Consider the following 27,973-nt stretch of genomic DNA (forward strand, 5'->3'; position numbering starts at 1 on the left):
TCTGAGAATCTACACTAGAGATGGTCAAAAAATTTCTGATGGAACAATTTCCCATTGGAGTACTGGTACTCCGAGTACTGGTTCATATGTGTATTCAACATGTGGGTATGCATGCGCTCCATATGCCGGAGACCAGAGATTTGTATCAAGTAGTGTCTGTTGCTCCATGCCCGCTCATTTGCCCTCTTCAGACTCTGAACTGAGTTAATAAATTGCAGCATTGATCAACACATCTCTAGTTTCTTCTTACCACCACATGTCCTGAGTTAGAATCCTCAGTGTCCGTTACAAATCCTCCTCTACTCTAGAGTCTGTAAATATATATTTTAAATAGTTTTAGTAAGATTAGACTTATTATTTTTAGTGTTTGAATATATCCATATTATAGTTGTCTAGGTTTGGTTAGGTTAAAAACAGGTTTAAGTTGTAGCTGTGTTAGTCTGTGTCAGCAAAAACAACAAGAAGTTCTTGTGGCACCTTAGAGACTAACACATTTATTTGGGCATAAGCTTTGGTGTGCTAGAACTCACTTTATCAGATGCATGGAGTGGAAAATACAGGAGCAGGTATATTTATATATAGTACATGAAAAGATAGGAGTTGCCTTACTAGGTGGGAGGTCAGTCTAATGAGACAATTCAATTAACAGAATACCAAGGGAGGAAAAAATCACTTTTGTAATAGTAATAAGGGTGGCCCATTTCAAACCCTTAACAAGAAGGTGTGAGTAACAGTAGGGGGAAATTAGTATTGTAAAATTAGGTTTTTTAATGACTCATCCACTCTGTCTTTATTCAGGCCTAATTTGATGGTGTCCAGTTTGCAAGTTAATTCCAGTTCTAGAGTTTGACGTTGGAGTCTGTTTTTGAAGTTTTTTTGTTGAAGAATTACCACTTTTAAGTCTGTTATTGAGTGACCAGGGAGGTTGAAGTGAGTCTTTACTTCCAAGGTGGACAAATCCTGACAGATTCCATAGGTGGTTTTGGAGTGCGCTTCTCCCAGTTAAGAGGACCGTTGGTACCTATTCCCTTGGGGCCGTTCCCGACCACCAATCCTTTCTACCGGCACTACTGGTCTCCTTGGGATCCATACAGCAGATATGCCAGTTATGTTCAAGAATGGAACTGACCCTCTTGTCCCAGCAGATACCAACTGGCTCTGTTGGAGTTTGCGGAGGAGGAAGTAGAACTGGAACCAGTTCTGACGAGTATTTAGTCATTCTCACTAGATGAGGCAATTACTCTATCAATCTCCTTCTCCATCTGATGACCAGGCAGTAGGAGCTTTTGCAGAGTGTCAGCCAAGCTCCAGACTCCATTCAAGGAGCTCCATGACACCCAATAGTCTATTGAACATTCTATTACCCTCTGGCCCTCGTAGGATGGCACTCCCTGTCAATGAGGCCTTTCTGGAACCCACAAGTACTGTAGCATAGCAGTCTCCTGTGCCCCCACCCCAAAAAGTCTGAAAAACGTTCTGTGCCATCTAAAGGGACAGAGTTTCTGTTTAGTCACCCAGCACCCAACTCTTTAGGCAGCAATAGAGAGGTCCAAGTTACAGCACCCCAAGATCACGCCAACTGACAAGAATACTAAGCACCTTGGTCTTTTGAGGAGGAAATTATTTTCATCTACCTGTCTCTAATTTAGAATTGCTAACTGCCAGGCATTATTAGCAAAGTGTGACTTCACAAATTACTCCAAATTTCTAGAATTTGGGGATAAATTTCCACAGGATGACATGCCCTCAGGAACAAAGGCAGTTTGGTAGCTAAGACATCATTTTAGGTAGCAGTAGATGCATGAATTGTGGCTTCGCTCTTGGGCATTTCCAAGGGAGGTCCAGAATATCATCGAGGACCTTCCCTCACTCTGCCCCCAAAACACCATAAGCAACCTTATAGCTCCAGACCTCCCTCATGCACATTTCATCAACAACACCCTTACAAACTGCCATATAAATGACAGTGCAAAGACCCAGACATGTGAATTCCTCCATGTAATCTATTACTGCCCAATATCACCCAAGAGTTTCTTTTGATGGGGCACTCCAGAACTCTGTCCCAACATTGATGCCATAACATTCTGCCCTCGAACCCTTTAGTGTCATCTTGCTCACTTTGCACACAACTGGCCGGTGATAAGACATTTGGATTCTACAGGTCATCCAGTCCAGTTACACAATCGAGTTTCTCACCTGCCCACCATAAACCCTTTTCCAGGTCTCTTTTCAGTGACCCCTCTCATAAGGAGATCCTTCCTCAGAAAACAGACTCTCTCCTTCAGTGGGGTACCATAGAACAAGTACCATCCCAACATCAAGGAAAGAGATTCTACCTCCAATTTTTCTTAGTTACCCCTCCTCCCCCCCCCCAAAAATGGACACCAACTCTGGAGTTATGCCACCTAAACGCCTTTATTCACAAATCAAACTTCTTCATGGCAACACTGGCAATAATTCCCTCCCTGTAGAGTGCATGGTTCTCATCTTGCAGCATGAAATATGCTTACGTTCATGTGGATATTAACCAGTCCCACAGAAAGTTCCTTCAATACATGGTAGGATGGAAGCACTACTAGTTCAGAATACTCCCATTTGGGCTGGCGACATTACCTAGAGTCTTTACAAAGGTCTTCTCTGTAGTGGTGGCACAGATGAGATGCGATAGCAACACTGTTTTCCCGTAACTGGACCATTGGTTCTGTTTGGGCAGATCAAGACAGGAGACCCAGTCGGCACCCCTGTTCTTACTCCATCTTCTGACATCATTGAGGATCTGTGTAAATAAGAAAAAAAATCCACTCTGACCCCCACAAAAACTATAGATTTCATAGGAACAACCCTATACTCATTGTCAGGGAAGGCCTACCTTCCTATGGGCAGATTTCGGGTCATGAACAGCCTGATAACTCGGGTCACTCTCAGACCTTGCATCACAATCAGGGTCTGTTTCCCTATTAGAACATATAGCCACTTAGTCCCCATATACATATGTAATGTCATTCACCAGACTTCACCTCCACTGCCTACAAGCCTGGCTCAGGTCTGTCTACCTACTGGACAGAGACAACATGAATATTGACATAAGTTGCCCAGAAGGTCAGAGCCTCTTTCATATCATGGATAAAACCCAAACATGTGAGAGTGGAGTCCCTTTCCTCCTGCCCATGTTTGATGCAACCATAATCACAGATGTATCCCTCAAAGGATTGTATGCTCACATGGACAATCACACTGCACAAGGTATGTGGCCCCCCCAGGGAGGCCAGAAAGCATATCAATCTCCTGGAACTGAAGGCAGCTCACCTAGCTGCAATGCATTTATCCTAGTCATTCTATTACATGACATCTCTCCCCTGGTGTATTGAAGGAGTGAATTTATGGAATTGATTCATCAGTCATCACATCACATTCAAATCAACATACCTACTGCGTGCTCTGAATTCTCTGGTGGACAATCTCAGAAGGTACATCTCCACAGACCATGACTGGGAAATACACAACTCTGTTTTGAATGAAATTTTCACTCTGTGGGGAAAAAACATCTTAGAACTTGTTTGCCTGTCAAACAAGAAATTAAGTCTCTACTGCTCCAGAGCAGCACTAAGCCAAAATTCCTGGGGTGATGCTAACTTGGACAGATCATGTGAGGTACACCTTTCCTCTCATTCCCCTGCTGTCCCAGGTGTTGTAGAAAATTCATCTTGACAAGGCTAGGGTTATCCTCATCACACCCAATTCACCTAGACACTTCTGGTTTCCAAGCCTCCTGTGAATGTCAATCTGTCCTCCCGTGAGGATCCAACCCTTCCCAGACCTGTCAACTCAGGAGAAAGACTACATCAGACATCCGAACCCAGACATTCTGCATGTTACGGCCTGATACTTGGTTGGAAGTTAGACCTAGAAATTCCATGTTCAGAGGCCATCTGAACTATACTCAATCACAGCAGAGCAGTATCCACCAGAAAGTGCTCTTTAGCTAAATGCAGGCTTTTCTCTATGTGGATACAATGGAAACGGTTATCACTGGATTCAGCAGGTATTCCTCCTATTTTGGACTCTCTCCTGTTGAGACATCAGGACTTTCCATTAGCTCATTGCAGGTCCATCTGGCAGCAATCAGTGCCTCCCATCATCTGATGAAAGTCCATTCTATTTTTACTCATCCATCCATAATTCGCTTTCTGAAAGGTCTAAAGTAAGGCTTTCCCACTAGTGGTGAAACCAACACCACAATGCGTCCTCAATCTAGTACTCTGTCCTTATCCAATCACCTTTTGAAATTATGGCCACATGGTCAATGTCATATTGTTCCATGAAGATAGTAGTCTTAATCACCATCAGATCGGCAGAATGGGTGAGTGAATTGGGAGCACTCATAGCTGCCCCACTGTATACCATATTTCATGAAGAGGAAGTCTCCCTTTACCTCTATGAAAAATTCATCTCCACAGTAATTTTTGAGTTTCACATGAACCAACATATTCACATACGAGTATTCTTCCCAAAACCACATATGTTCAGTGAAGAAAAGACTGCACTCCCTCAATGTTAGATGGTTCTTGGCCTTTTATCATAAAAGAATTAAACCAGTTAGGAAAACACCAAGACTATTTGCTGCTATAGCAGAGTTATGAGGACAAGCATCATCTACCCTGAGACTCTGCATGGATCTCTGGATGCGTTATTCTTTGGTATCAGTTGGCCTGTATTCCTCCCCCATATAGAGTTGAGGACCTGCTCTATAAGAACATAAGCAATCTTGACTGCATCTCTTCGAGAGGTATTGATACTGGACATGTGTAGGACAGCTATGTAAAGCTCCACACCTTTATGAAGCATTAAGCCCTAGCCCAGGTGTCTTCTGCAGATCCAGCTGTGGGGACGTTAGTATTACAGATACCCAAAACAATTGCATCCTCACACCCTCCTCCTGTTTGAAAGCTGCTTACCAATCACCCTCATGTGGAAAACATAGGGATCAGCACTCGAAGAAGAAGAAATGGAGGTTACTTAACTTTAAGGGATCCTCTTTGAAATGTGTGGTCCCTATCTGCATTTCACTGTCTGCTGTCCTTCCCCTCTGCTTCAGATTTTATCTGATTCATGGTAGGAGAAGGAACTGGTGAGGCATTGGTCTGCACCAGCATTTGTGTGTTGTTTCAGAGAATGAGAAAGATAATTGAGCAAGTGTGGATCACCAGATTCTATTTGCTACAAATCTGTGATCTCAGGCACATGGATTGCATGTATGTTCATGCCTGGAATACATATAGGACCACACATCTCAAAGAGCCTGTGGTTACAGGTAAGTGACCTCAATTTTCACTGAAGTCAAAGCCTTTTGCAGGAACATGTCTATTATAGGGCTGTCAAGCGATTAAAAAAATTAATCGTGATTAATAGCATGATTTAAAAAATTGATCACGATTAGTTGTGTGATTAATCAGTGTTAATAATAGAATACCATTTATTTAAATATTTTTGGTTTTCTACATTTTCAAATATATTGATTTCAATTACAACACAGAATACAAACTATACAGTGCTCACTTTATATTTATTTTTGTTATAAATATTTGCACTGTAAAAAAAACTAAAGAAATAGTATTTGTCAGTTCCTCCATTATAAGTACCATAGTGCAATCTCTTTATCATGAAAGTTGGACTTACAAATGTAGAATTATGTACAAAAAACCTTCACTCAAAAATAACAGTGTAAAACTTTAGAGCCTACAAGTCCGCTCAGTCCTACTACTTCTGGAGCCAATTGTTCAAACAAGTTTGTTTACATTGGCAGGAGATAATGCTGTCCACTTCTTGTTTACAATGTCACCTGAAAGTGAGAACAGGTGGTGTAGCTGGTGTGGCAAAATATTTGTGCCCAATGCGCTAAAGATTCAGATTTCCTTTAATGCTTCAACCACCATTCCAGAGGACGTGTCCATGGTGATGACAAATTCTGCTCGATAATGATTCAAAACGGTGTGGAGCAGTGCATGTTCATTTTCATCATCTGAGTCAGGTGCCACCAGCAGAAGATTGATTTTCTTTTTTGGTGGTTTGGGTTCTGTAGTTTCTTCATCAGTGTTGCTCTTTTAAGACATCTGAAAGCATGCTCCACACCTCATCTCTCTCAGATTTTGGAAGACACTTCAGATTCTTAAACCTTGGGTCAAGTGCCGTAGCTATCCTTGGAAATCTCACATTGGTACCACCTTTACGTTTGATCAAATCTGTAGGGAAAATGTTCTTAAAATGAAAATGTGCTGGGTTATATCTGAGACTGCTATAACATGAAATATAAGGCAGAATGCAGGTAAAACAGAGTGGGAGTCATACTGTTCTTTAGACTTGAAATCAGACGGAGGTTTTTAACCATCAGAGGAGAGAAGTTTTGGAATAGCCTTCCAAGGGAAGCAGTGGGGGCAAAAGATCTATCTGGTTTTAAGATCCTACTTGATAAGTTTATGGAGGAGATGGTATGATGGGATAATGGGATTTTGGTAAGTAATTGATCTTTAAATATTCAGGGTAAATAGGACCAATCTCCTGAGATGGGATATTAGATGGATGGGATCTGAGTTACCCAGGATAGAATTTTCTGGAGTATCTGGCTGGTGAATCCTGCCCATATGCTCAGGGTTTAGCTGATTGCCATATTTGGGGTCGGGAAGGAATTTTCCTCTAGGGCAGATTGGAGAGGCCCTGGAGGTTTTTCGCCTTCCTCTGTAGCATGGGGCAGGGGTGACTTGAGGGAGGCTTCTCTGCTCCTTGAAGTCTTTAAACCATGATTTAAGGACTTCAATAGCTCAGACATAGGTGAGGTTTTTTGTAGGAGTGGGTGGGTGAGATTCTGTGGCCTGCGCTATGCACGAGGTCGGACTAGATGATCAGAATGGTCCCTTCTGACCTTAGTATCTATGAATCTATGTTCTCCCCCAAGGAGTTGAGTCACAAATGTAATTAACGGATTATTTTTTTTTAACAAGTCATCAGCATGTGAGCATGTCCTCTGGAATGGTGGCCAAAGCATGAAGGAGCATAGAAACATTTAGCATATCTGGCATGTAAATACCTTACAATGCCGGCTGCAAAAGTGCCATGTGAATGTTTGTTCTCGCTTTCAGGTGGCATTGTAAGTAAGAAGTGGGCAGCATTATCTCCCTTAAATGTAAACAAACTTATTCATTTTAGCAATTGGCTGAACAAGAAGTAGGACTGAGAGGACTTGTAGGCTATAAAGTTTTACATTGTTTTGTCTTTGAGTGCAGCTATGTAACAAAAAAAAATCTACATTTGTAAGTTGCACTTTCACAATAAAGAGATACAATACTTGTATAAGGTGAATTGAAAAATACTATTTCTTTTATCATTTTTACAGTGCAACTATTTGTAATAAAAATAATTTGAAAATGTAGAAAAAATCCAAAATTATTTAATACATTTCAATTGGGATTCTATTGTTTAACAGTGTGATTAAAACTGTGATTTATCGCAATTAAATTTTTAAATCACAATTAACTTTGAGTTAATTGCATGAGTTAACTGGGATTGACAACCCTAGTCCATTACAATTAAATTTTTGATGGGGGGGAAATTGAAATAAATCATTCTGACTTTCTCACTTCGTTTCAATAATATCAATATTTTTATTTAAATGTTGACATTCATTCGCAGTTTTATATCAAATAAAATATTAAAATTAATATTGTATATATAAATATTCTGTGTTGTTGAAACACAGCAATGTTTACCTTATCAAAACATTTCAACAGTATTGAAATGAAGCTATATAATAATCCTATTTTATTTGTAATTTTTGTTCTGCAGGAAACGTCAAAACATTCAGAATGGGGGAAAAAAATTCAAATGTCAGAATTGCCTGTAGAACTAAAATTGTTTTATGATCAGCTCTAATCTATAGCCACACATTTTCTTGCAGTTTGATAATATTATCAGTGTAAAACTGGCACAATATAGTTTCGGGGTGTCACAAGAGAAGCATTTTGATAAGGAATAAGGAAAGTTAGTGAGAAGTATGAAGGAATACAGTTATTCTTCTAGATGGCATGTCGAGGAATTACCTGAATGAATTGGCTTTTGAAAATGATAGAAGGTTCTCATGTGTCGACTTCCATGCTGCCCCAAAACCAATGCCCTTTATCCCTCTCAGACAATTTAGTCAATTCATTTTTTCAGATGGGACCAGTAAAAGAAATCCTTCAGTGTTGTTCGGGAAAGTTGTTTTATTCTAAATTATTTTGATATATTCAAATGAATGAGGATACTTGATTCATTCTAGTCCTGATAAGACTGAACAAATTCATCTGAAAGCTGAATTTCAGAATGGTTACCCTATCTTTGATTAATCCCTCCTTGTCTCCCATGAATTGTTCAGAATTCTCAGTCTCAAGGATGCTTACTTCCACACATCTATCAGGCCAAGCCATGGGCAGTTTCTGAATTTCAGTATTGTGGGAGGATTGCCAAAAGGGAGAACTTTGTATTGGTAGCCTCTCTACAGTTTTGAGAGTCTTCAAAATGTCTTACAGTGTAGTACTCACTTTTCTGGGAAACAAAACTATTCATATTTTTACCTTTCTGCATCACTAGCTGATGAGAAAAACTTAGTCACCTTAGGAGCTTTAATTAGACATACTGGCAACGTACTATTTTCTAATTCCTAGGATTGAAAATAAATTGAGGAAAATCCATTTTCACTACAATGAGGGTGATATTAATTGGAACCACTATGAAGACAAAACTAAAACTGCGTTATCCATGAGACTAACTCTGACAATATAATTAGTTTGTACTCACTCAAAGGGACACCATTAGTCTTAAACTGCTAGGTTGGATGGCATCATGATTAACCCTCCAGAAGTCCCATTCCAGAATTAGACAGCAAGGCCTCCTGGTGTTTCTGGCATACTGATTGAATTTTGTCTTCTGCTGAAAAATGTTTTTTGAATGTTTTATATCACCATGGCATTCTCACCGTAGCTTTGTTTTAGATTTTATGGCTACTGGGGGGTGCATCCTGCTTATGTCAATCCACTGTTAGAGAGTGGGAGGTATAACACTAGTTTCTCAATAACATACAGTAAAACAAAGCATATTATTGCATTCTAAAGGAAAAAAAGAAACTGAATAAAACCATAAAGAGAATATATTCCAAACAGCTGAAGTATAATCCTGGGAGAATGCTGAAAGATTTTTACTTGTTTGTCTTTGGCCAAGAAAGGTGGAATGGGAAACTCTTCTCAAAGTTACAGATAAAGACTTTTCCCCCATCTGAAGTCCCAGGAAACGCTGTGGAATTACTTTGCGACATCCCTGTGATTTTTTTTATTTAACCTTGTTGGCATGTCTGATAGATTTCAAAACTCAAAATATATAAGTTTAGGATATATAGTAGAAACACAGTAATATTGTTGGTGAAAGACTTTTTTACTAAAGGAAAAATCCTGACTCTTACTATGAATGGATTGATTCAAATATATAGTTCTGTTTCCCTAAGATAGTATTTTGAAGCTTGTTACTTCTCTGTGCATTCATACTTCTGCGATTTTGCTGCTCCTGGCATTGAGCTGTGCAGGTGCCTTGAAAATCCACGTTGGGGTGGTGCGTGAGTGTTCTCATGTGAGAGTGATTTCATTGTCTTACTCCTATATAAGGAAGTACCCCCCACACCAAACTACCTCACTTCTTTGCTGCCACACCAGAGGACTTTTCCTCAGAACTAGACCTTTTCTTAGTCTAGCTCAAGACCTTATTGTAAATAGCTTGAATAGGATAGGATAGTTTAATAGAAATCACCCTGCCCTTGGCCCAGGAGCCCTATGATCCTTACAGAGACTGTCAAACCGTGAACCCAATAAGGGCTTTACGAGGCATGTCTCTTGACTGGTGATCATACCAGAGACTGATGCCCACATTCAGTGAATTCTGTCAGGCTGAGGTCCACTGGATAACTCAATGTATGATTTGCCATACCTTCACTTAACCACACCAGAAGGCTTCAGGTGCAGCTGTCTTACCAATGCCTACAGCCCAAAATCACAGTGGGCTCATTGATGGTACTGAGACTAACCTCTGGGATGTGATCCTCTGACACAGGGCTCAAGACATTACTTGTTCCAGCCTTAGCACGTCTGTCTACCCTAAGCTGGACATTGGGATATCTTCAGCATTGTACTGGCAGTGAGTCCCTTACATGGCACCACTGGCATAGTTTAAATCTATATTGGCACCAAAGACCAGAATGGCACTGTCTCTCAAGGCCTGAATAGCCCTGGCTCTGATGCAGGATGTATGTGTAATGGTGCTTATTCTTCACCTGGCACTATTGCTCTCAGCACCAATTCCCAATTTATTCTCCAGCCCCTCTGCTTCAGGATTTTAAGTCCAGTCAGTTGCCTCTCCAGGTAGAAGGAAGAAAAAGAGGAAACACGTCTTCCCATAAGATGATCATAAACAAATGAAAAAGAGGAAGTATCATTTCACCTCCTTCATACTCCCTGACTCATGAATGCATTTTAGTTTAAAGATTTATTCTACTCTTCAATATTTTTTCCTGTCTACGTATTTTGTTTTTTTTTGTGTTTTTGACTGCTAAAAGATGCTGTTCCTTTGGAGCTATGCAAAGCAACAACGTGGTGTTCAATGGATGTTTTCATCAGCCACTACCCGTGGACTTAGCATTCTGCTCTGATTCCCAATTTGGGATAGTTCTACAGACCATACTTAGCTAGCACTCCTCGCCCACAATGCACCTGATACACCTCGCTAATTTTTCACATGAAGTAATGCTCAGAGGCCCTTAAAAAAGAGTCACTTGTTCTTTGAGAGTCACCTCTGTGCATTCACGCTACCCGTGTGAGTTCTGTATAACATCAGGTCTGTGGTTTGGGAGAAGGAACAGAGGTAGTTGGGAGATGCATTTCTTTATATGGCAAGATGATGTCACCCTCAGGTGAGAATGCTTTTTATGGTCATGATTTTTCAAGGCCATTCTGCAGCTCAGTGCCAGAGCACCAAATCATACAAGTGTGAATGTACAGAGCTGACTATAGAGAACAACAGTTACTGGCAAGTAAGCGCTTTTTTGTCATGGTGAGCTTCCAAAAATCTTCCAGCTAAACACTTCTGTAACATTTTGGGAGGAAAAAATTCCCCAACATGAACAAAATATCAACTTTATTGAATTGAGGTGCAAATATGCAATCTTAAGGAAAAAAAACTATTTGGGAGTAGTGAAAGGTAATCTATGAAATGTACAGTATTCCTAATTATTTCCTCATAATTCTTCAAAATAGAGTGGAATGGAAAAGTCACGAGAGAAACTATTTCAGTCTGGTTCCTCACTGAAGAAACAGCCTTTCTATGTGTTCTGAGACCCCATGTATTCATCATTTTTATTCTTGTTACTTTAACAACTGCCAGGTTTGTAAAAGATAGCATACTTTCTATTCTCTTAGACTTTGTTTAAAAGCATTCGAACCCTTCCTTTTTTGAGCAAGGTGACATGATAGATTAGTGTACTGCTATAAATTGATAATGTACTAAAAAGCCTAGCTGCAGGAACATCTTTTACCAGTCACAAAAAAAGAGCAAGTCAGGTAGATAGGAACAAAAATAGAGAAGCTGTATGCCTGAGGCGCTATCAAAATTATACCAGACAATTAAGAAGGATGCCAAAGTCAAAAATATACTAAGATTCAGAATTACGGCAAGTTTTCACAACCATGATGAGGATGCTCAAATAGAAAGCTGCTCAATTCTGAACATTTATCTGTTAATGATTAATACCAAAATTTTATATAATATATATACAGAAAATATAGTATTGGTATCAACATCCCTAAATAATTGGATATTGGTAACATCATATTATTCTCAATCCTATGTCTTATGGATCATTGGAATATATTTATCAGGGTGGATTTGATTTAAATCACTAGTCAGGAAGACTCAATTTAATCATGATTTACAAAAATAAAGTAAAAAGAAAAGGAGTACTTGTGGCACCTTAGAGACTAACAAATGTATTAGAGCATAAAAAGTGCTTTCTTTTTGGTTGTTATAACCTTAATACATATTCTTTAGAGAGAGATGTAGGTTTCATTTTTAGAAGGTACACACTATACATTTTTAAACAGTGATTTATTTTGAAAACTTTTCAGATTAGTTTTACAGCTATATCAAAAAATGAATGTCTGTTTGGTTTTTTTCATTTACCAAAGATAATTGAAGCAGATAGTTCACCTCCCAATGACTTCATAAATATCTCCAATTCAACAGGTTAATCATTAATATTTGGAGGATTTTCTTGCCATGCTGTATTAGGAGGAGTTTTGCAGAGGAACAATATTTTTTTCATCTCTATATATTATTTATTTATGTTAACAGGCATGTTACTTCTGGAGACACAAATCCACAGTTTGAGAACTGCAAAACTAAGCATCTCTGATGGTATCTTCTAGACTGAGCACTGAGTCCCATTGGGTAGATAGAAAGATTAACCTAAATAATCTGTACAGAAGCCTGTGGATAAGATTTGGTCCCTAATCCATGACCTATTGGAACTCATTTACAAAATTTTTCTTAAAAAATTACATGAATATATTCTCTCATATTATAGAATTAGAATTTACATTCTACATCAATAGAATAGGGATTACATCTTAATTAAAACTATCTTTAGATAGGTTTTTTCCTCAAAAAGCATTTTATCAAATCCGATTTAAATAAAAAAAAATCCTTTATTTATTTATTTATTTATTTATTTATTTATTTATTTATTTACTACATCGTTGATTTTTATCCACCCTGATATTAATGGCTCTACATATGACTGATACAGATAATTAGGTGTAGAAACACTTTGGCTCTAGTGATTTCTATATTAAAGCTGAAAATATGCCTCATATGAAAATATGAGTTCAGTTGTGTGAAAACCAATATGTTTTCAATAATAAAAATATTGATAGCTACATTAGAAGGGATAAAATATTGTAAAGGGCATAAACCCTCATTTTTCACGTTACAAGCCAATCACTAACTTCCTAGGTCTAGGAAGAAATTTTCCCTGGGGGGAGATTATTCCATAGTCCATTTGTGGTTTTCTTTCACCTTATTCTGAATAATTTGGAACTGGCTGTTGTTGGAGATGGGTTACTGAAGTAGATGGAACATTAATCTGATCCAGCATGGGAGCTCCTATGTCCTACATTTCCTTAGAAATACCATCTCCACAAAATTCTTCACTTTTAATCTTCTCTTTCCCCATATCTCTCCTGTTTTGTTTACTCTGTTACACACAGAGCAACATTTTTATAAGAAAAAAGAAAAGTAGTACTTGTGGCACCTTAGAGACTAACAAATTTATTTGAGCATAAGCTTTCGTGAGCTACAGCTCACTTCATTGGATGCAGTGCCACAAGTACTCCTTTTCTTTTTGCAAATACAGACTAACACGGCTGCTACTCTGAAACCTATTTTTATAAGAAGTACAAATCAACTACTAGCTTAAAAATTGGTTTAGCACAGCTGAGCTCTTGGTGCAATATTTTGAATCCACAAAAGGCTCAAGATTTGTTCATTCTGGAGTAGCAAGATATCTATCGCAGACCCCTGTGTGTGACTGGAATCCATTAAAGTGGCACAGCCTTTATCTCAAGAGTGAGGAAGATAAGATTCATAGACTGAACATGTTACTGACAGAAGAATTGGTCTTTCACCTGGATATGTCCTATTAGGCTGAGTTCTCAATTTTTACTTTTCAGCAGAAATCCTTGGATCATAGAGGACAGTCAAAGCAGTTTGGTGTTGAGAAAGGAGGACCTTCTTTTTAAAGGCTTGAGCCTCGGAACAGAGAGGGGGGAAAAGACCAGTAGTGTTCCAGTCTTTTTGATCCTTCTGCTTTACTAGATCCTAGGAATCATAGAATCATAGATCTGGAAGGGACTTCGAGAAGTCATCTAGTCCAGTCCCCTGTACTCATGACAGGACTAAGTATTATTTAGACCATCCTTGGTACACATGGCTGCCATAGCGAGTCCTCCGTTCTAACCTTCCTTTTAAATGGGAATAAAAAGAAGCTATGCTTCATACAGTCAAGCTCTCAAGAGATGAGCATTCTTATTTCGGAAATCTGTTGCTTGATCTTGCTGGTCCTCTGTTCCTAATCCTGGATTATGATATTGCTGAATAGTTTTATATATAGAGAAGATCTGCAGAGGCAGTTCATGATAGAGAAAGGAAGATTAGATTCCATTAAATTGAGTTATCTGAATGTAGTACATTTGCAGATCCACACTGACCTTTTCTTTTCCAGAATAGGAGTTGTATAGGGGATGAGGCTTCTATAAACTTTTGGTTTTGGAATGTTCAGATTGTAGAGTGTACAAGCCTCCCCTAATGGTTTTACTAACTAGCTATTTTACGGCTTGCAAGGCATGGCACAAAACTCCTACACTGTGGATCTACAAAGGCAGTGCATTTGGTGATGTACATTTATTGGTAAGGATCTTTCTTTTGTCTTATTTAATTTAAATAATGACTTGTGTAGAAAATAGTTTAAATTACTTTGGATGACTCATTGCATTTTTAATGTTAATGATATTCCTCGTTGAGATTAATAATTTTATTCTGGTTAATTGAAAACATTATACCGACTGCATCAGACAGCAGTATTGAGAGCATGTGGAGTAGTTAGCTTGATTAAATATGACATTCTTCATTCACTGATTAAAAAAAAAACTGCCAAAGGATTTACAGTGTATGATCCTATATCTCAAAATTGTTGCAAGCTAAAATTTGTCTATACCTTCAATCTAAGAATTTGTGTAATGTTCTAATACAAAAATTTCCAATAAAAATCACTTTTCTTGTATAATTTTGCAGGAATCATAGTAAGATATTGCAAATGAGAAATAAAATTGAATAAGTTAAAACACTAACTTTACTGTCAATCACAATGTTTCATAAGTGATCAACCATCCAGCAGGTTTCAGTGAGGTGAATATCAAATCTCAAATACAGTAGTAGTAAAGTGTGCTATCTGTTGAAATAATATCCCCTATGGTTAACTTTATCATACACTTTTGATCTTAGTCTGTGCATAATACTGTCCTTGTACATGGGAAGAACTGGAAATAGTGCAGAATGATGGTTTAATTAATGAATAGTGCAGTATGATGGTTTAATGGTTTGTTTAGTGCAGTATGATAGTTAAAACATTTGTTTTGTTTTCATTATGGGCTGAATATCACTGTCTATTGTAGAAATACAATTCTGCAGAAATCAGAAATGTCGCAGCTCAACTAGCTGATTTAGGTGATAGTAAACGGAATTAATCTGATGATTGTACTATGTAATTAAGCCTCTTTCCTTATTCCTGAAGTTGGTAAGCTGCTGTAGTGGAATCTAGCAGGGTATATGAAAGAAGCAAAACTAACAGGTTGCTTCTTGTAACACCCTGTTTTCAGTTGCTTATAACTTAGCTAAACTTTAACTATTTTGGTTGAAATTTTCCATCCCAGGTACCTGCCTATGGCTCAATTTTGTTGGGTTATTTCAGCAAATGGTTCTGAAGAATGTGGCTAGGGAAAAAAGTTATTTTTTCTATGTTAAACAAACAAACTTGCTCTGGCATTAGGGAAGTGCCTTTTCTTGTGTGAAAATCCACCCAAATTTGGTTGAAAGCCTTTGAAAATCTCAGCTCACAAACGCTCAATAGAAACTCGCTAGTGTTTGGCAGCAAACTACTACTCTATAATAGTAGTTTATCTCTCTATCTCTGTAGGTTTTCTCTGGCTGTTGTCTGTTGACTTGCAAATGTCTCCTGTTCCTTTGGATTACTTGTCACTTGTGTGAGCTAGACGACACTGCCCCCTTCATGATTCCTTTAGTCCATTCTTTCTGGTGTTTTGATAATGGCTATATCCTCATAGGGGTGCCTGTCTCCACGCCTTGTAGGTTATGACTGACCTGTTATACTCTGGTTCCTGTTTTTTCTGATTGTTGGCCATCTTCTCTTTGTGGTATCTCCATCTTTCTGGCTGCAACAGGTCTCCCCTCATTGGTATCAGGGTTTTGATCCTTTGTCCTATAGTTGCTGCACTGGATTGTGTTGGTACCTTTGTAATGGGGTATTCTTGTGTGCCAAAAATGCTAACAAGAAGAAACAGTCTTTAACAGTATCTTAGCTGTTTTTGGAGCTGATTACATTATCATTAATCTGTGTGTATGCTCTGGAGGTGGTGTGGTGGTCAAATTCCTGGAATTTTTCTCTGGGAAATTGGGATGTGTTGGTGAATAGTCTGGAATGCATATCTCACAAAGTGGGCCTTCAGTTTGCCAATCACTGACTTGCTTTTTGTATCAGGCAGGGCGTTGTCCTCAAAATTTGAATAGTAGTCCAGTGTAATCAAGTACTGCTTTTCTTTGAAGGTAAATAAGTTTATTTCCACCTATTCCCATGGTCAGGAGGGCATCTCATGTGGTAAGTCTCTTTCAGCTGGCAGTTATCACACAACTGGAAGGTGTCAAGGAGCAGAGGTGTATATTCGTTCCCAGCCAGTAAACACACACACAAGCCCATCTAAGTCAGCTGTAAATAGCCGGGTATGACACACTTATTTTTTTATGACATCCTTATGTAATTAGGTGGAGAGACAGCTCTGTGTCCTCAAAATGTAAGTCCATCCTGCATGCTCAGATTGGTGATACTGGGTATGTATGCCCCGCTAAGGGTGTCGGATACCAGTAATCTTCCTGGACAATATCTGATCTCTACTCTGGTAGTACTTAAGGGCAGGGGCATCTGTTTCCTTTTGTTTCAACAAATCAAATGCTTGTTGTTGGGGACCAACCCAGTTCCACTTAGCATTCTGTCTTGTGAGCTGATGTATGGCTTCTGCTACTGCAACCGGGTGTAGGCAGAATGTTGACAGAAAATTTATCATTCCTATGAAGTCCTGTACCCTTTTCACATCCACTGGAGCCTCTGACTTCATTGATCTTCTTGGGATCAGATTTAATTCCCTCTTCTGTGAGATGTCCAATCTATGTCATCTCATGCTGTTTGAGTCACATTTTTTTCTGGGTCGAGTTTTATGTTTCTAACCTTGCGTTGCTGTAGAAAGACTTGCAGTTTTCTGTCTGGTCTCATCCAGCTTCTGTATCATTGCTCCCTTCACCTGTAGTGAGGCTAGCATCTGCAACTTTTTTCATCCCAAGCAGCTTTTCTAGCAGTTGGGTGAGTCTTTTCTGGAACACTTCTCATTCTGGGGTTATGCTCTGATATGCACAACTATCTGTAGCAAGACCATACAGTGTTGCGAAGGTCAGCATGCTGGATGCTTTATCCAGGCTTATGTGCTAAAACCCATTCCTCACATTAAAATGTAAAGTTTATGGCTTTGGAAAGTTCTGCAAGGCATTGTCAATTCTGGGCACTGAATAGTGACATGTTTTTCAGTGACTGGTTCAGTGGCTTTGGGTCTGGTGGCTTCTTTACCACCACCACCACCACCTTGCTTAGCCAGACTGTATTGGCCTCTACAGGTGCTATGATACCCCTACCTGTTTGCACATTTTTGAGCTCTTCATGTATTGACTTAAGTATTAAGTATTGACTTAAGTACTTCCATTGTAATTTTTCTTCATGGTAAGCACATGGGTTCCATTTCCAATTGCAGCTTTCCTTTGAGGCACTTGTTGCCTTTGAAAACATCCCCATATGCTTTAAAATTTGTCTCCATTGTGCATGGGACTCCCCTTTTTGCTTTCTTGCACTGATGCTGCACCCTAATCAGATCCATGGCTTGCTTGGCTGTATTTCCTGAGAGGAATCGGTGATGCTTTCCATCTACCACCAAAAACTTCCGTTGGTGGCATCTGATATTTTCTGGTTAGTTAGTATGAGGCCACATTTTCCTACAGGCTGCATTATGCTTTCATACAAATTAGTGTCTGCTCTCTTTCATGGGTATGTTTGAGTCTAGTTCACCCTGAGGAATCAGGTTTCAGGAGGCCCCACTATCCATCTGAAATCGCACAGGGCATTCCACTATTAACATTATCGAATGCATGGAGATTGGTAGTATTCCTTGTTGCTTTCTTGTCCTGACAACCTGATATGCTCTTGGACTCAATGAGAGAGTCAGAATGTCATTGCAGCTCTCTGTTGTGCCCTCCTCCTCTTGTACAAGTCTGACTGAATCTTTTGGAGACCTTCCTCTGCTCTTGCACACAATGCTAAAATGGTTCAATGTGCCCCATTCCTTGCAATGCCGTCCTAGTGTGGGGTGCTTCTCCTTTGCCCGTTCATGATGTCTCCCACAATAAATGCATTTCACTGTGCATATGACTGTTGGCTCTCTTTGCTTTTGTCTCATTGCATGTACTTCTGGGGGTGTTATGCCTTCTTGGGCTTTCATCATTTCTCTTGAGGCTTCTGCTGCATGCCCCATGTCTAAGCATCTATCTAAGGTGAGATCACCTTCATGGAACAACCACTTCCACAGGTGTTGGTCTCAAGTCCAGTCCCGAATCAGGGAGTCCAAGTCCCCAAAATTACATGTAATGGCCAGTGTGTGTAAGGCTGTAATATAGGAATCAATCCTCTCTCATTTGCATTGATTTCTAGAGGAAAAAAGTTTTGCTCCTCAGGTTTTTTTTTCTGCTTTGGGGAGCAATATGTCTCCCGGACTCCTAGGACTGCTGTGAGGCTTGAGATAATGTTGAGCTTCAGAGTGCTGGAGACCTCTCTGCCTTACTGCCCAATAAGGTAAAATAAAAGTTTTACTTGCCTGCTGTTGTCATCCTTCTGCATGGCGTGGTCTACATACAGCACAAACTCCTCCTTCCTCTGGGTTCATCATTGGGCTAGGTTTGTGTCTGCAAAATCCATGGCTCCAGGGGGCTTCAGACCAAGTTCCATGGCTCATGGTGCCAGGTGCTGCACTTCAGAAGTCTCACAGCTCTGCTCTGCCACAATGTTTCATGCACACAGAGTGACACTGAATGCAGATTAAGTAGAACTTTATTAAACCCTGTGCACTGCTGTGTCTATGTGGCTGAGTTGCTTCCAACCTAACTCTCCACTTCTCCAAGTTCCACTTATGTCCCATCAATGATGGTCCATCCATGGAATGTGGGCCCTCTGACTCTAGTTCCAGTGATCATGACCAGAACAAACTGTTGGGGCCGGGGCAGATGGGGTCAGGCTTACAGGGACAGAAGCAGAAGGGTTTGGGACCACTAGAATACACTCCCCTCAGAACCTAGAATGGGATTTAGGATTCCTGAGTGTCAGCATTCCTCTGCTGTCAGCAAATACCTGTGAAACCTGCTGGCAAATATGTGCCTTATAGTAGCTGACCCATATAGCCCTCTACTGCTATCAGTATTCTGTTAGCTTGTGGTATGTGCTGTGGATCTAAAGGTTCCACGTGATGGAATTTCTTTTATTTCAGTTTCCTTTTTTAAAAACCTAGGAAATTCTGTCCAAAAAACTACATTAGAAGAACATTAAGATTGCGAAGTCATAAGTTAGAAAAGGTCCTAACTCATTCTTTGATCGCCATCAATCCTGTGCACTCAATGAAGCATGGGTCCTGTGGAAAGGAATAGCATGTGATCATGTAACTAAAGGCTGATAATTCAGATGCACAAGGAGGCCAGACTGCACAAAGAACTTTAATTTTCTTAACTTTAACTGTTTGATTTTGCAATCTAACACTCTTTTCACTTAGTTGTTCTGAATGTAATATATGAAACTTCTGTGAATCCCTTCTAGTTTTTCAGCAGAATTTATAAATAATCCTTTAAATGTTACTTGCAAAGGAAAATATAATGGTGCCTTTTTGCTGCTTTTTGTTTTACAAAATAGGCTTGAAATGTTTTTTGTCCCTTCCTTTTTTCCACTCTAGATATGCTAGTTCTTGACTTTCCTTGTTTGTGCTGGAGGACTGAAAAGTGGCAGAAGTGCAAATAAATGATAGGGGGGAGGAATTTTTTATTTGGATTGGTTAAAATATTTTTATTTAAACAAGAAACATCTACAGTTTTTAATGCTAAGTGCTTATGAATGATTGGGAGAAAGGTTCTTTGCAAAATTTTTAAAACCTCCATGTCTTCAAATGAGGGCTCTTAGTACAGTTCCTTAGTTCTCTGCCTAAAACAGTGAGCAACATGTGAAATTCTATTTCAACAGTACAAAAAAGTTGTATAAATATTAACCTCCCCTCCCCACAATTTCTAAAAGTTAGAGCTGAGAAAATAATTGATTTTTGGTTTGGCAGTTGAACTGAAAAATCCAGAGAAAAGGTCAGTTAGTTTCAAATCAAAACTGACCTTTTTTAATCACTGAAACAAAAAAAAGGTCCCAATTAAATGACACGATTTGAGTGTTACAGTTCAGAAAAAAAAATTAGACGCATTATTCACTGAATTTGACCCAAATTTGTGAATAGCTTCAGTGCTCTGAAAAATCCATTTTTTGGCAAATTTACTATTCACCAAAAAAAATTTTGCCCAGCTCTATTCATAATCTCTTAACATTTTCAGACTCTCATTATAAATCATTAAAAGCTAGTCTACATAAACAGATTTCACCCCTTTCCAGTGCAGTGTGATCTGATGCCTCTCCCAAACTGCTATACAAATACCTTATATGCATATTATTTAAATTGCAAATTTACCCTATTCCTGGTGCTTATCTTCATTAATAAAGAAAACACAAATATGATAACCAAGATTAGAAGCAATGAAGCCTGGGGAGAAGGTTGAAGCTAGAGTTCTTCCTTTGAGAGACCTCAGCCCACACCCTCCATCCTCTTTTCTCATGGAGCCATTCCCACCGCTTGTTCCCATGAGGATTAATGGCGTTTTGGCTTGCGTGAGGCAGTAGATCCCATTTAACCTTTTCCGAACAGGATCAACAGATGCTACAGTGTGGGATATTTTAGGAAAACACTGCTATTCTATTAAATTTACCTTTTAAAATTAAGTGTCCTTGTATATGCTTTTTTTCTTCTTCTTCTTTTTTTTTTAAATTCAACCCAGATAACTTGAATAGAAACCACATGAGAGCAGCTCTCTCTACAAGTATGGGGAAAGGGCCACACCTTGTGAAGACATGGAACCTCTCCATGAGCCAACATCACAGATTTATGCCATTTGCTCTAGTGCAATATTAGTCAGTGTTTACTGTGCGTACACAGTGAGTCTCTTCCCTCATGATGCTAACAATCAATATAGATAACAAAGTATTGTTATGTACAAGCATTTATTGCATTTCTTTCCCTCCATTGATGATGATTCCAAGTGTGGATCTTACGGGAGCTCCAGGTTATGGTAACTTCGGGCAAAAGCTTCTTGTCTGCTGTTGTCAGAAGCCTGACAAAATGCAAGAGAGATGTTTAGTTTGTGCATGTCTGGCTTTCAGGCAGTGAGCTAAAACATTAATTCTCTTTTGAACCAGTGTAAACATCGTAAACCCCAGTAGGCAGCACAGATCTTAAATTTACTAAATAAAATGGGTTTGTTTGAATTTAAACCTTTTTGAAATTCAGGGCATTGAATTCTGAATAAAATGTTCATAGAACCTGCTGCAAACAGTAAATAGGGAGTGTTCATGCTAGATCTCACTAAATTGTTCTGGTCTCTGGGTCCAATATAATGAAAAAGTCCAAATGGGTTGTAAGATCCTAAAATTTTGTTGGACAATCATGGTTTTCCTCTCTGCTCATCCTCAATCATTTCTTTTCATTTGTTTTATTTTCTCAGCAGGTAAGTATTTAATTTAAAAACAAAAACAAAACAAAACTCACCTTTTCAATTAGTAGTATTTTAACAAGGTTATCAGAGGGCTTGTTTTAAAATAAGAGACTAGCAGTGTGAATGCAGGGCTTCTTTCCTTGATCTGTCATCCATATCTTTCCTACTTTCCTCTCCCTGGTTGAGCCCTTATTTCTCCTAAAGTAGTAAGTCAAAATGTTTCTTGTAATTTCAGTTTAAATTGCATTTTTCTTTCCATTATTCAATGATATCATATTGAAGTGGTTAGAAGTTTAGATTTCTGGTAAACTTTAAACTGGATAACAAGTTTCCTAGTGCTCAGAAGCAGTAGATATTAGAGTAATAAGAAGCTACTGAAATTACTTTCAAGAGTTTTGTAAAAAATCTATAATAATTTACAGTGAGAAAAATGGTGTAGAGTTTTGCCATTTCTCTGTGTCTGAATACACCTTATTTAGGTCTCTAAGTGCTGCCAAAATGTAAGGGGCAAATAATAATATGAAACTGTCTGCCATGCTTATAGTTGCAAAACCTAGAAATTTGGCAACGTATTAAAAAAAAAACACCCCAAAATATATGGGTTTTTGTTCCATAACCATGTATTTTTACAAAACTCAAGGGTATAGCATTTTTTTCTGTAGGAAAAGATTTCATGTAGTGGTAAAACTTAAAAATATGTCAAAAGCTGGAATGCAACTGTTTTGTGAAATCAATAAAAAGGCAAATGTAGATTTGCTCAATATGTAAAGCACTGCTTTTGACACTGTGGGAGGGGCAATGAATAGGATACTTTAATGATTTGTACATTTAAAGAAATTGTCCCATTTTTAAAAAAAACATACTCCCTTTTTCTCAGGCAGATGTTTGTGAGGTAATCTAACTATGCTTAAAGAAAAGGAGTACTTGTGGCACCTTAGAGACTAACAAATTTATTAGAGCATAAGCTTTCGTGAGCTACAGCTCACTTCACCAAATGCATCCGATGAAGTGAGCTGTAGCTCACGAAAGCTTATGCTCTAATAAATTTGTTAGTCTCTAAGGTGCCACAAGTACTCCTTTTCTTTTTGCGAATACAGACTAACACAGCTGCTACTCTGAAACCTGTAACTATGCTTATTAACTGATAGGTGAGATCTAGTGGCATTATCAGCAAAAGTTAGCTGCATTACATGAAGAATAGCTGTATATTTGTAAGAAAATGCAATTTATGGGGAGGGGTGAGGAGCCTCCTAACATACTGTTTGTTTGTTACTAGCCTGGACATCAGTGGACTTGGATAGCATTCCACCAGTCCCCTGATCTAATTATTAAATACAACACTGGCTGGGAGTGCTGGTGGGGGTGTAAATGGGAGAAGTTGAGGAGGACAGAAAGTGATAAAAATGTCGCACATTTTGAAATGCAGTTTGCAATTTGAGCAATATGAATTTTGATTTGCCTTCGGAGCAGATTATTTAATATAAATGATGTTTTTAGAAATCATTATATTGAAATTCAAACTTCATTACTTTAATGGTAATAATTTCTAACAATTTTGGTTTATTTTTATGTATACTCTGTTTTACCACTAGTTGCCTTCCTGCAGCTGTCAAATGACTATAGCATGCTAAAGTAGTAAGTCAAGTAAAGCTGACAGCTTGTTGCAGAAGAAAATGAATGTATCTTTTCATGCTTGGTCAGTTTGACAGTGTTGCCAGAAAACATGGTTTTGAATCAAATAAGAATCACAGTATATTTAAGAGTAATACAGATTTCCAGTCTTCCCTTAACTTTGAAAATTATTATTCTTGAAATCTGGCATTTGGAAAATTGTTTTTTTTTATTGTTGTAACTAGTTTTTCACATCGGTAGCTCTTTGGAATGTGTTACTGTCTGTTAGTTAATGAAGCATGGATGCATGCTGTTTTATAAAAAACCCTTTCTATTAAATCAAAAATATATTTGTAGAAACCGTGGGAAGTATATATGTATAAGCTCTTCCATTAAAATATTTTCTTTGGGCTTGGTAGACATGTAGTGTAATTGGTAAAAAGGTCAAAGAAGCAAGATTAAGAACATATGGAAATCTATTGAAAGCACGAGAACCCATACAGTATGTAAGCAGTTTTTAATATCTTTGGCAATCCTGAATGGTATCTCTGAAAAAATTATCTTTGTTTAACATGGATTGCCAGTATAACAAAGTAAGAATTTGGTTTGGAAAAAAAGATTCACAAATAAACAACAAGTAATACAAATAATTTCTAGATCATTAAACTTTTATTATCCTAAATCAAATATGGAAGAATTGAAATGTCCTGTACTTTGGAAGATGTATACTGCATTACTGTTAATATTAACAGATTTATATCTGCTTTTTGTGATGCATTTTCTGAAACATTAGATTAATTGAAGTTGTTAAAACATTAATGCTGCTGCCAAGAACAATAAATGATACCAGATAAATGAACAAAATGACATAAGAACAGTAAAATGTAGTGAATACTTTGATTAGTTCATATAGGGTGAAAAAATGATTCTCCACCCTATCCCAGTTTTACATTACTAATGGTGGTAAAATTCAAAATATAAACTTGTGGCTTAAATGTATGAAAACATTTTGAAAACAGAAAATACAAAATATAGTTTAATGATAAATTCTGTATTGCTTGCCTGCCCTTCCTTCATATAATACAACAAACAGATCTTGTGACATGCAATTTTTATTATTCATTTAAAATGTACACTTTTCAAGTCACTTTTTTTTTTTCCAGAGTACTTTCAAATTTAAATCTGAGAGTGATATTCATCTGGCTGAGCACCACAAACAAGTTCTATATGATGGGAAACTTGCAAGTAGTATTGCCTTTACTTACAATGCTAAGGCTACTGATGCTCAACTATGCCTTGAATCCTCGCCAAAGGAAAACCCTTCAATTTTTGTACACTCTCCACATGCTCTTATGCTTCAGGTTCGTTTATCTTGGTTCTTTATTTTCATGTTTTTGTTAATGGAGCTTACAGCACTACAGGCTCTCAAAGTGTGATTGAGGGTCTGTTTCTAATTAGTATTGTTATTATCTTTTAGAGTGTAAGTCTTTCCTAGGTATCCATTAGCCCCTTTGACACCAACTCTAACTGAGGCTGAGTCATTTTCTCCATTTATCCCATGGATTTCTCCATTTAACCCATGGATTTCCCTTCCTTTTGTACTGGCTAACATTTCTGTATCTTTCCTTCAGCATGAAGGACAGCAAACACTGCCACTTTTATGGCTATCATCAACTATATAACCTATTAATTGTTTGAGGTGCATTGTTTAGCAAGATGTATGTAACTATACTTCTCCAGAAGTATCTTGTGTTTAGGCCAAACTCTGCTAACACAAAAAATTCTGCAAACTCTGTCCAATCAACGTCATTTGAATGATGATACGGTATGCTGCTGCCATTACTGTTTTCATTGAGCATTGCTTTAGTTCTAGATTAACATTTGTTTGTTTTGAATATGAGTAGCTATCATTCTCACCTAGCTACTTTTTCACTTGTTCTCTTCAGCCAGAATTATTAATGATTCATTAAGAAATGTGTGTGTTACTCAATGAATAGTAGTTTGTCAAATTATATGTTGAGGGCTATCAGTTTAATGCTTGCCCTATTTTCCAGCCCAGTCAATTTGGGCAAAACATATAGGTAATGAAACCAAGCAGTTTGAATAGGTACAGTTTAACATTAAAATTGACCAACTAAAGCATTCTATGGTTAAAGTATTTTTAATAGGGCCGTGGATCAATTGCAGTTAACTCACGCAACTAACTCCAAGAAATTAATCATGATTTGAATTTGAAATTTATTAAATATTTTTGGACGTTTTTCTATATTTTCAAATATATTGATTTCAATTACAACACAGAATACAAAGTGTAAACTGCTCAATTTTTATTATTTTTATTACAAATATTTGCACTGTAAAATGATAAACAAAAGAAATAGTATTTTTCAATTCACCTCATGCAAGTACTGTAGCGTAATGTAGTTATCGTGAAAGTGCAACTTGCAAATGTAGATTTTTTTGTCACATAACTGCACTCAAAATCAAAACAATGTAAAACTTTAGACCTTACAAGTCCACTCAGTCCTACTTCTCATTCAGTCAATTGCCAAGACAAACACATTTGTTTACATTTATGGGAGATAATGCTGCCCACTTCTTATTTACAATTTCACCTGAAAGCGAGAACAGGTGTTCGTATGGGACTTTTGAGTCAGCATTGCAAGGTATTTACATGTCCGATATGCTAACAATCATATGCCCTTTCATGCTTTGGCCACCATTCCAGAGGACATGCTTCTGTGCAGATGACATTCATTAAAAAAAAGTGCATTAATAAAATTGTTGACTGAACTCCTTGGGGGAGAATTGTATGTCCCTTGCTCTGCCACATTCTGCCATATATTTCATGTTATAGCAGTCTCAGATGATGACCCAGCACATGTTCATTTTAAGAACACTTTCACTGCAGATTTGACAAAATGCAAAGAAGGTACCAATATGAGATTTCTAAAGATAGCTACTGCACTTGACCCAAGGTTTAAGCATCTGAAGTGCCTTCCAAAACCTGAGAGGGGCGAGGTGTGGAGCATGCTGTCAGATGTATTAAAAGAGCAACCCTCCAATGCAGAAACTACAGAACCCGAATCACCAAAAAAGGAAAGGTTTCAGAGTAGCAGCCGTGTTAGTCTGTATCCACAAAAAGAAAAGGAGTACTTGTGGCACCTTAGTGACTAACAAATTTATTTGAGCATAAGCTTTCATGAGCTATAGCTCACTTCATCGAATGCATGCAGTGGAAAATACAGTGGGGAGATTTATATACACAACTCTGTTGAGCTGTAGCTCATGAAAGCTTATGCTCAAATAAATTTGTTAGTCTCTAAGATGCCACAAGTACTCCTTTTCTTTTTGCAAAAAAAGAAAATCAACCTTCTGTTGGTGACATCTGACTCAGATAATGAAAATGAACATGCGTTGGTCTGCACTGCTTTGGATTGTTTTTGAGAAGAACCCATCATCAGCATGGACACGTCCTCTGGAATAGTGGCTGAAGCATGAAAGGACACATTAATCTTTAGCGCATCTGGCATGTAAATATATTGTGACACCAGCTACAACAGTGCCATATGAACACCTGTTCTCACTTTCAGGTGACATTGTGAACAAGAAGTGGGCAGCATTATCTCCTGCAAATGTAAATAAACTTGTTTCTCTGAACGATTGGCTGAACAAGAAATAGGACTGAGTAGGCGCTAAAGTTTTACATTATTTTATTTTTGAATGGAGTTTTTTTGTACATAATTTTATGTTTGTAAGTTCAACTTTCATGATAGTATTTCAGTTCACCTCATACAAGTACTGTAGTGCAATCTCTATTTTTGTTTTTTACAGTGCACATATTTGTAATAGAAAAATATAAGGTGAGCAGTGCACACTTTGTATTCTGTGTTGTAATTGAAATCAATATATTTGAAAATGTAGAAAACATCCAAAACTATTTAAATAAATAGTATTCTAATATTGTTTAACAATGTGATTAATTGTGCTTAATTTTTTTAACTGCTCAACAGCCCTAATTTTTAATAACACCTTTTGTGGCAAAATGGCCACAGAGACCTTACAGTATACGTTAGTTGTAAAGACTGTGTGTGAAACATAACTTTGTGGTGTTTGTTTACATATTTGGATGTCTTGAAGTTATGAAAAGAGATTATCTTTATAGCATTTAGACTAAATTGACAATATAAAAAGCACAGTAAATCATTTGTCTTTGAAGCACCACTAGTGACTAATTTTTAATTATTAGACGTTTATGGTACAATGTGATAATGGCAAATACAAACCAACATTGAGAACCTTTTTTTGGTTTTTTAATATAGGATGTGAAAGCTATAGTAACGCACTCAATTCACAGTGCAATTCATTCGATTGGAGGGATTCAGGTTCTTTTTCCTCTCTTTGCCCAATTAGACAATCGACAACTAAATGACAGTCAAATGGAAACAACTGTCTGGTAAGCTTATTTCAAGCAATTTACATAAAGTATGCTAGCAGTGTTTTTTTCCTCTTGTGGTAATTTGGTTAATATAAATGCTGTGACTTATGTGCACTCTTCTTTCTGTTT

General features: G+C 37.9%; 1 protein-coding gene across 2 annotated transcripts in view; it reads left to right on the top strand.

The window, feature by feature from the left end:
* NBEA (neurobeachin) overlaps window positions 1–27,973 on the top strand; it is an 835,554-nt gene that overhangs the window by 239,968 nt on the left and 567,613 nt on the right. For both annotated transcript variants that reach the window (XM_038414552.2, XM_038414563.2), the window contains exons 9-10: window positions 24,570–24,767; window positions 27,729–27,862. In XM_038414552.2, coding sequence (XP_038270480.1) covers window positions 24,570–24,767; window positions 27,729–27,862 — 332 coding nt within the window. The remainder of the gene's footprint in view (window positions 1–24,569; window positions 24,768–27,728; window positions 27,863–27,973) is intronic.

This window comes from Dermochelys coriacea, chromosome 1, assembly GCF_009764565.3.
Source record: "Dermochelys coriacea isolate rDerCor1 chromosome 1, rDerCor1.pri.v4, whole genome shotgun sequence".
Classification (NCBI taxonomy): domain Eukaryota; kingdom Metazoa; phylum Chordata; order Testudines; family Dermochelyidae; genus Dermochelys; species Dermochelys coriacea.